We start from the raw sequence: 10,445 nt of genomic DNA on the forward strand, positions 1-10,445 counted from the left end.
CATGTGTGTGGGTGATTCGCCTTTGTTCTGTGGCTCAGCTGTTGTGAAGCAGAGAGAGAGAAGCAGACAAAGAGAAACTGGGGAGACCCTTTTCCACTGTCTTTAGTAGATATGTCTCAGGCTTAAGCATTGATCACAAATATGGCTTGTCAGCCTGACACCTTCCTCTGTTTCTCTCTTATTTTCCACCAGCTTGCTGAGAGTGTGTTCAGGAGCAGGTATATGATGTGGTACAGTGTGTCAGACAGAACAGGTTTACACAGGTTTATCATGTTTTGCTGTGCCCAAGTTGCCATACTATCATTATTTTCCTTCTGTCATGTCACTCTTCCACATGTAGTCCACACACTCGCTCCATTGCCAGTGAGTGATTCTCAGGAGGCAGCTCTCACCCAGTGCTAATGAGAAGTGCATGTCGAACAACTCCATAAACCTGCTCTGTAAGAGCGGCGCACTGCTGGGAAGAAGCCAGACTGCAAGAGCCCACTGGTTCTGTAGCCAGTCTGTACCGAGTTATGGGCTTTTAATGAGATGTTTTAAACACATCGCAACGCCTGAGTCTTACCACAACGTGGTTAGAGGAGAGCTCAGAGAAATGAGCTTACAGACAGATTCAAGTTCCATCATAAGCCAAATTCCAGTTCTTTATGTGGTGGAGGAGGGAACAAAAACAGACACACGTTAAAATAATGACTGATCCAAAGAGGAAAAAAAGAACAGAAAATGGGAATGACAAGAATTCTATAGAATATAGGTTATTGACCTTGTTGATGTGACAAACCTTGTTGATGTGACAAAACCCTAGGGACATTTCAGAGGTATTTTATACCAACATGACTACTTTGATACCAAATTATGATGCTTAAACCTCCACCCCCACACACTCTCTCTCTCTCTCTCTCTCTCTCTCTCTCTCCTTCCTTCCCTCAGTGACCACCACATCATTAACAGGTATTGCGGTGGTCTATTGGAAACACCCAGTAAATCACACAGTGAAATATATGCTCGTTTGGGACAGCAGAGGTGAGATAAATGGCTTTTTATTGAGGGGGCGCCCTGAAGTGAGCAGCGGGCCTGTCTTCCAGCCTCTGTATTTACTCCTCTAGCATAACGCGCCTGCTTTTCACCTACATATAAATCTGCCTCACTTGCACATAACACACACACACAAACATACTCACTCACACAGCCAGTCCATCCCTGGGCACGAAGGAGTATGGACCATGTTTAAAATACTTGAACAAAATAGCTAAAAATGTACAATTTAATTTAATCTGAATATAAAATCATGTTGACTTGTTTGTCATATGACACTCAGGCTGGAAAAATATAGGACTGGACTTTTATTATTATTATTATTATTATTATTATTATTATTATTAGTAGTAGTAGTAGTAGTAGTAGTAGTAGTATGGATTTGAGTGGATTGTAAAGTGAACAGAGTGGTCAGACCTGCACACTAATTTACAGTCAATCGTGGAGGACTAGTCATGTTGTTTATAATTACCAAAGAATATTTTTTATCACAAATACATATTAATATGTTGATAGGGTTAGAGGCAAACAAAATAGCATTTTGATGTTAGATTATGAAAAAGTAAAAAAAAACTGTCATTTTAACTTGTAAGTGATACTAATAAATCATAAACAATATGACCAGGCACATGAACTAACATTATTATTATTATTATTATTATTATTATTTATTTTTTATTATTTTTTATTTTTTTGTTATTTTATTGTTTTTAATTATTATTCTTATATTATTAAGGTAATGGGTGTTATTTAGTAATGACTATAATTGATGCATACCTACAGTGAAACTAATAGGTATGAAATGTATGTATAGTTACAGTGAAAAAGAATGCTATCTTAGATACACTGACCGCTAGTGATTTACTATTTTAACAAAAAATTAACCAAATATGTCACAAAGATTTCTGGCTTAGTTTCAAAATGAAGGTGCAGTGAACTACAGGACAGTTGGTCATTGTTATCTGTGACACAAACAGACACACACACACACAAACACACACACACACACACACGAACACACACACACAGAGCGCTCACTTATTGACTGCACATGATGTGATAAATGTTCAGACTGTTGCTCTTTGGGTGTGTCACAACTAAACAGCACCTGCTAATTAGCTGATAGTTTCACACACATCAACTCCACCAAGGTGACAGAAATTACTGCTTTCTCTCTAGAAGCCACAACTTACTGTAGCTGGAGCATTGTTCAAAATGAACAATTTAAGTGGTAATGTAGTAAATAGAGGCATGACAAATGAATATTTCCATTATCTTCATACCAGGTATAACCCAGAGAAGGGTTTTTTTTTAATATATTTTTGATAAATTACAGTTATCAGAAATTAGTTCTGCAATTTATTGTCAATCTTTTTTAAAAGTTAAAAGAAGACATCACCTAATTTAAATTCTTTCAAGTCAAATAAAGAAGCTTTTATTGTCATGTCAACCATATATAGCTGACGCAGTACACAGAGAAATAAAACAACATTTATCCAGGTGCCTGGTGCTGCATAAGACAACACAGAGCCACATAAAACTCAAGTTTAAAGTTCAAACAATACACATACATTCATTTGAATGTGTACCAGAATAAACTGATTCTGGAAACTAATAAACAAACAGTTAATGCATTGCTGAGAATCTTCCAGAAAAACGATGGAAAAATAACTGACATACACACTTGCCTAAACACACCGTGGACCATGTGCCATCATACAAGACATTTAGCTGTCAACGCTTTAAGACCTCACGTTTCTTGCAGTTCTGATTTCCATCTGGACACACACTTTCCCACACACAGATAGCGATACTGCTCTTAGGGGAGAAGGCACTATTTGTACACTATCTGCTCTTAGTTAAGTTGCATTCCATAGTAAATATATGGTGACTAAGAATACATACAAAATGTGGCTTAGCAAAAACTCTTTCGAACAGAGATCCACTTCCTGAGTAGATGCAAACAAAACCAGAAGGCAGCAAGTGGGAGCATTCTAAGCACAGACTGTAAGGACTGTAAGGTTTCAGCAAGACATTACAATAAGTGTGTCAGAGATGTTTGCCCTAGTGTGAACACACACCCTTAAAACATCAGTCATCTTAAATGCTTTGCAAGAGAAAGGATGACATATTTAGACATGATTAGTTTCACACATTCCCCTAAGGCACACTATAAAACATAACCCCTAAACTCACTGCAGTGCAAACATATCAAATCCCCCGAAACACATGCACAGACTCACACACACACACACACACACACTTCTAATATTTCCTGATCCCAATGTTAACAGTTAACCTAAAACTATTTTCTTAATATAATGCCTTACCTGTTTTGTCATGGAGTCAATCAATCGTACATAGAAGTCTTGTTCTGTCCTTATACCTGTGTGCAAAAGAAGAAACATCTATTGAGCAAAATTAAACACACACACAGGCAGATTTGTATGCACTGCTATTTACAGATACATTTCCAGCTATAATAAAGCATAAGATGAACAGGGTAGACTACAGGGTATGACATACTTTTAGAATCAACAAAATTACTATTATATCAGTAGTATTATCAAGATTATCAGTAGTATTTGACAATTACAATATTTTTGCTGTACTGAATTCATTTGTAATTATAATTATTATTTAAAATAAAAAAATGTGTCAGAAAAGACACATTTTCTAAAACTTACAACAAAGTGCTTACAAGCAACTAAAACCTGATGATGAATTTTATTATCATCGCAGGGTTAAAAAGAGTAAATGAGTTATAAAATGTGTAATTATGACAGATCATTTATGTTGAAAGAAACACAAAACGACGACTTTAAGTGTACAGATTATATAAGGTGTTCATAGACATATTCTTTACCAGGTTATATTTGAGAGTATAAAATAACTATAAAAACGTGTCTGTAAACATCGACGCCAAAAACAAACAAACAAACAAACAAAATACGACTAGATCATTAACTTTCTAATTCACTTTTGCTATGTTTTGACGCAAACGTTTCATAAATAGCAAATATATAGGATCCTGATGCTGCTTTTTAAGCCTAAATCTGTGACTTGATACGTTTAAAGTGAAGATGTTAATAATCCATAATTTTTAATTGGTCGGGAAACTGGCTTAGAACTAAATTTAATCGTTATATTTCTGGAAATAAGCTACATACAGTTTAAGTTTGAGTAAATAATAATAATAATAATAATAATAATAATAATAATAATAATAAAAACATTTTGAAAAAATAAACCATAACACTCTCTAAAATTAAACAACAACAACAGCAACAACAACAACAACAACAATAATAATAATAGAACGGCACATTTTTAAGCTTACCGTTACTGTAGAGAAGCTGCAATTTGTAATGAATGCCATTGTTTGTCTTTTCACCGGTCGGTTCCTACAAAAAAAAAAAATTATATATATATATATATATATATATATATATATATATATATATATATATATATATTATATTATATTATATGGCAAAAGACACAGGACTGCTGTCAGATGCAATAAAAGTAGACTTCCAGGTGAAAACACATGAGATGAACAAAATCAGGTTATATTTGAGAGTCATCCCAGAAAATTTTGCTACATCATCATTACAGTGTGGTGTTAATGAATAAATTAATAAATAAATTTACTCAGATAAAACAAACCAGCACTAAGATGCTGGAGATCGTTTAAACAAGAAGCAGACAATTTTCATTTAAATAAAGCATCAAATAATCATATTACAGCATAATTAAATAAACACGAAACCCTGTTCAAAGCATTCAACCGGTATTATTTTCTAATACAAATTAATTCCCGTGATCTGCAGCATTTAAAAATAAATATATATATTTTGCATTATGACCCCCTAATTCGGCTCGGTTAAATCTACAGAGACCTATTAAGATGTTTTAAAAGTAATTTGAAAATAATAAATACAAAACCCAAATCTGAATGAATAATGACAGAGTCAGACTCAGCGAATAAAGCTTCAGAATAAATAATTTAATAGAAGGCAACATAATAGTGTTAAGTGGAGAAAAGGCGCTTTAACAGCCATGTAATATAGCCTAGTATACTTTCATCCATGTTACTCATTTAACAGTTGTGACTATCTGTTCATGGACTTTTAACTTTTTAAACATTTAAAGGTTTGGGTGCAAAATAAATATCGTTTATGACTTTATGTTGTACATAGAGGAGAAAAACAAATAAGGGAAGCATTTTAAATAATTGATTGTTTTTGAAGACTCGCAAACGCGCCACGGCGTATATTTGATGTGGGGGTGAATAGCACTTGCCTTTTCTTTTTCGACAAATCCAACGAAAGAAGTGCGCTCAATCTCCACGGGCTGCCCCTGCCTGTCATACAGAGCCAGCACAAAGTGGAAGAAGTTGGATTTGCGCAGATTTGAGGGAGGCTGCTTCTCAAAGTGAGCTCGGGCCAGACCTACACCACTACACGGGTAAAGAGAAGGAAAGAGAGAGAGAGGCATAAGGCTAGAAACAGCCTACAGGAAAACCGGAACAAATGGCTCTATAAAAATGTACATTGTGTTCAATTTTGCAATCAGTAAATACATCTATTTATGAAATTTTATTTATGAGTTTTAAGATAAAGTTTCTTCTGTAACCAGTCATCCACAAGCTTTACACAATGCTCGAATTGACAAAATGCTCAAATCATTATTTCTTGTCAATAAATAGATATTTATTTAGTTAGAAATATTTACTTTAACTACTCTGCAATTTTTTTGATCAGTAATTATCCCGTTGCGTTTAAAGCTACACCATTATAATCAGATTAAATTATGCGTCTTTTTTATTATTATTATTTAACTTCACCTTACCTAAATTAGCTTCTGGTTCAGAGAGAATAGTGTAGGCTACAGAAGCATTTAAATATAAGGTTTTATATATTTCCAGCTGGAAAGTGCAGGGTTAGAAGAGATGATTTTGGATAGTCAACATAAATACGGAATCAACAGTTGTTTGTATGTTTTTTCCCTGCTTGTATTCTGTATATAAGATGGTACTGAAAAGAGGACACATTTGAGTTTACAGCTCTAAATAAACGCATGGTTCAGCGCGGAAATCAACCCGAGCTTTCATTAGCCCTTATTCTTTATTGCAGGAGCAAGAGGAAGACGCTCTCCAGCCTCAGGATGAAGATGTCAAACAAGTGCACAAGACACTTTCGTGTGGTCCCGTGACGCTGAGGTGGGAAACGGGGAAAGACTCGCGCATTGCCCCGGTCCCCTGCTCTCCCTGTCTTACCTCTGCGCGGCGGTGGTGGCGTCCAGTAGGCCGGCTCCCTGCATCCACGAGCGCACCGCGTTCATACCGCCGATCGGCTCCTCCTTCATGCTACTCCCGCTCCTCTGGATGCTCTCCTGAATCCCAAACATGAACGCGGACTTTTTCTCTCCCTGTCGATCTCACAGTCCTCTGTTGCTTCTCCGTCGATCCGTAGAAAAAAAGATACAAATAAAAACAGAAAATAGCCAACTAGAGATCTACGGGCGCGCAGGTGTCTCTGCGCTCGGCTCTATCGCTTCCTCTGTACAAAAAGAAAAAAAACGAATAGAGAGATAACGAAAAGGAGCGAGGTGTCAACATCCAAAACACGTGGACTAGTAGCTCCCTGCAGCCGAGGGAGTGCAAAAAAGTCCAGTGTCACTTCAAGAAACAATACGATCACAAAAAAGCTTTGCGGAAAATGTTATTATCCTAAGTCGACTTCTTCTTCTTCTTCTTCTTTATTTGTTATTTGTGTCCTTTTTCAGCTACGATGCTTATTTTCGGCTCAAATAAAATGAATGAGCCAGGTGAAATGAGGAAGAAGAGGTGGACCCTCGTGGCGGTGAATCCTTAGTTCGCTCCCCCGTTCCAAAAAGTGATGCGCGTTTGCGTGAGTACGCGCGCGCGCGTGTGTATGTGTGTGTGTGTGTGTGTGAGAGAGAGAGAGAGAGAGAGAGAGAGATCTTTCCCAAAGGAATCCGACTTGACTGTGCTCTGGGAACTCAAAGGGAAGAGGGAGTGACTGTATACTCTCAGCCCCCCGCCCCACGCCTCACCGAACAGTCCGCACTACCATCAGCTCTCCATCCAACCGCCGAGTCTCAAGTCTATTCGCATCGCAAAGCCCACTCTTTTTACACACGGTGCAATGTAACCAAAACCTAAAATCTCGGAGCTGGAGATCAAACCCAAAATAAGTTAGTTTATCAGTTAGTATGGGCTAAAAGGCAAGGATTCACGAAAGCGTAACTGAGATAATTGCAAACGCGCAATTTAGTCTTTATTACTCAACATGTGTCAAGCTGAATAAGCTCTTACAGAATTCATTTGTATTCATGTGGATTTGTAGCATCTACTGTCTGTTTTATTAAAAATCTCAAAACTGTTTACAAAACTGTAAACTGGGTTGAAATCTCATAAATTAATTCACGGCTTTTTGTGTATCTTCCTGCCATGTTGTCAAAGTCCTAAAATTGTGAAGTAATACATTATTGTACAGTATCAAGCAAACAGCAACAACAAAAATCACAGAGAGCAACACGGTATTATCTAGACCAAAACACTACATTCAGACCGCCTCAAATTCAGCATTAAATTTTCAGTATTTGATGAAAAATTGCAGTCAATCATCTCGCATCGCCTCATCGTTTTCCTTGTATGAAAAGTGTTGAACACTTGAGATTTTGCCGTGTATAGTTAATGTTAAAAGTGCAAAATAGGTTCTGTGTTAAACCCCTGCCCTCAGAGCACTCATTTACTCAAACACACTCATATTTAACATCACTGCACGTTTCCAAATTAGAGGATTGCCTACCATTGTCACTAGAATTTCCAGTGTTTGAGTCACCTGAATTTCTGATCAAAAGAGAGTAGATTCTTTGGGTGCTGGTCTATTGCGCATAAGCTGGTGTATTGCCTCTGTAAGCAGATCAACAGGTTGTGCTCAGTTTCACTTCATGCAGCATCCTCATCTTTTGCTGGTGGTGAAACTTTTTTACACGGTAAAGCCAATGCGAACAGACATTAGAACAAATCGCCTTATTGTAACACATGACAGAGGTGAGGTGGTTCTAGGCTTACTAATGATTAGTTTTCTCTTTCGCCGACTATAATAAATAATCTAGACTATAGCTATCTAGCAGGATACTGGTTAAAAAGTTTATAGTTAACAAGTTAATTTTCCGTCTAATTCTTAGCTACTAGAAGCAGGTCATGAATTGTGTTCGGTACATAAATGTGTAAATTAACTATTTCACATCACACCAGGTGTGCCTGCTGATTGCGCTGAAGCGGATCCACTGTGTAGGAAATGTGCATTTTCTTTCTAATGGCAGTTGCTTGTTTGCTTAGATAAATACACACTGGAATAAGCCGATCGTGAGATGACCTCATTCTTATGACCACCACCATGCAGGGACGTGGAGTCATGTGTGCGTTAATACTGTCAGAATTATACAATTGCTAATGAACTGAGAGATTTCAAATAAAGTTATAATTCTATAGAGCTCAAAAAAAAAGTGTGTGCTTGGGCTGAAGGGGTATGATGCCACTCATCGAATGTGATTTCTCCAGCGGGAAAAATCAAAGTGACTACAGAAAATTTGTTGACAGTATAAAATAACGATCCCTGATTACTACCAGTGTGGTTTTATTAATATTGGAAATAATGTTTTATTTCATGAAATACTTATGAAACATCATCGATAAAAACAGAGAAAATGTCTTGTGTAAATATATGCCAGGAAATAAATGCACAAAGATTATTATAAGAATATTACTCATACATGTGGCAGAACAGCTTGTGCTTTTTTAAAAGGTTTGTTTTATTAAAAAAAAAAAAAAAAACATTAAATGCACTGGATTAAAACTAAGCATGCACGATTAGATCAGATACTGAAAATCACTGGAAGAGATAAATAATAGTGACCTCTATATTCTGTAACACTTGGCACTTCCTGTTCTATCATCAGATGCTTTGAACATTTCAAAAAGCTCGAATTAAAAAATGTATATATATTAAATATATATATTTAAATTTATTTTAATTATATCTTTTATTTTGTTTAGTATTTTGTTTACGTGCTTGTTTGTGTTATTGTTTATCAGTGGGATCAACTGCCAATTCATATTCCTCGTCAGTTAATCTTTCTTGACCAATAAACCTGATTGTGATTTTCTAAACCAACAGCCTATAAAGCGTTGGCAGTTTTTGGCTCTGCTTAGGCCAATAAGCTGCTATTCTCTCAGGCCCAAAGCTCATTTAGCCTGCCGTATATATAATATTAGCCGCGAGTGCTAATTACACACACCTAATGTACTGCAGAAAAGACCCCCACACCCCCGTTCCCTGTGAGAGAGAGAGAGAGAGAGAGAGAGAAAGAGAGAGAGAGCGTACGTGCGCGCGCGCGAAAGCACACGCGCACACACACACACACACGTTTTTTTTTTTTTTTGTTTATATATATATTTTTTACTTACACCTTATTTTGTGTGCTTCGGTCTGAAACTGATATTAGTTGCTTGATGCATTATTCTCAGATCTGAACAACGTTTCGGATCTGAACAACGTTTAGTTCTAGTCAACTCACACCCAACGTTAAAATCTATTCGATGTCGGCTACAAAATACAAGTGTGTCGTGTAATAATCTAGATTTAACTGATACACAAAACATTTATCAATAATGACAATATGCTCCTCTTTTTAAAGCGTTCGGAAAGTTCAACCTTAGACTGAATAACTTTTACTCATTCATCATCCAGTGATGTTTTAGTTAGTGAAAACTCTGCATCCCTTGAAAAGGATTGTCAGCATGAATATGCTGAAATAAATCTGTTTGTTTGTTTGTTTAATAACATTTTGTACAATCTATTTACTGACTTATTTGACAAATCATTACCTCCTCTGAATAAGTACTTTGTTAATTAACATTTAAAAACACCTGTTGCTGACTTCTGAAAATATTTCACTGTCAAAAAAACACTGGGTTAGATTATTTATTTATTTATTTATTTATTTATTTATTTATATAAAAAACATAGCATATAAACAAATAGAAGCAAAATAAGTGCTAAGCGATCATTACAGCGCCCACACTGCCATCTTGTGGCGGATATCAGATTTTCACTGGATCAGAAATATATATACACTTTGTTAGTATTTGGTTGCATTGCCTTCTAATTCATTAACTTGAATCAAATGTTTAGGGTAGTTTACCCAATTGAATTTCACAACATTGTTTTTATTTTTGCCCATTCCTTTTGACAGAACTGGTGTAGGTCAGACAGGCCTGTGGGCCTATTTGATCAGACATGCTTTCTCGGTTCTGTGTGATGTATACTTAGGATCATTGTCCTGCTGGAATACCAAAGGTGACTTTTTGGCTT

At 36.3% G+C, this 10,445-nt stretch overlaps 1 protein-coding gene across 6 annotated transcripts in view; it reads right to left on the reverse strand.

The window, feature by feature from the left end:
* Positions 1-7,083, reverse strand: part of ebf1a (EBF transcription factor 1a) — a 103,544-nt gene extending 96,461 nt beyond the window's left edge. For 2 of the 6 annotated variants that reach the window (XM_058397904.1, XM_058397902.1), the window contains exons 1-4: positions 6,317-7,078; positions 5,341-5,497; positions 4,376-4,439; positions 3,366-3,421 (exon numbers count right to left, since the gene is read on the reverse strand). In XM_058397904.1, the coding sequence (XP_058253887.1) occupies positions 3,366-3,421; positions 4,376-4,439; positions 5,341-5,497; positions 6,317-6,447 (408 nt within the window). In that variant the 5' untranslated portion in view covers positions 6,448-7,078. Of the gene's footprint in view, positions 1-3,365; positions 3,422-4,375; positions 4,440-5,340; positions 5,498-6,316 lie in introns of all 6 variants that reach the window. The other 4 variants (XM_058397903.1, XM_058397901.1, XM_058397905.1 and 1 more) reach the window with 4 other exon arrangements.
* Between the last annotated feature and the right edge of the window lie 3,362 nt (positions 7,084-10,445).

This window comes from Hemibagrus wyckioides, linkage group LG08, assembly GCF_019097595.1.
Source record: "Hemibagrus wyckioides isolate EC202008001 linkage group LG08, SWU_Hwy_1.0, whole genome shotgun sequence".
Classification (NCBI taxonomy): domain Eukaryota; kingdom Metazoa; phylum Chordata; class Actinopteri; order Siluriformes; family Bagridae; genus Hemibagrus; species Hemibagrus wyckioides.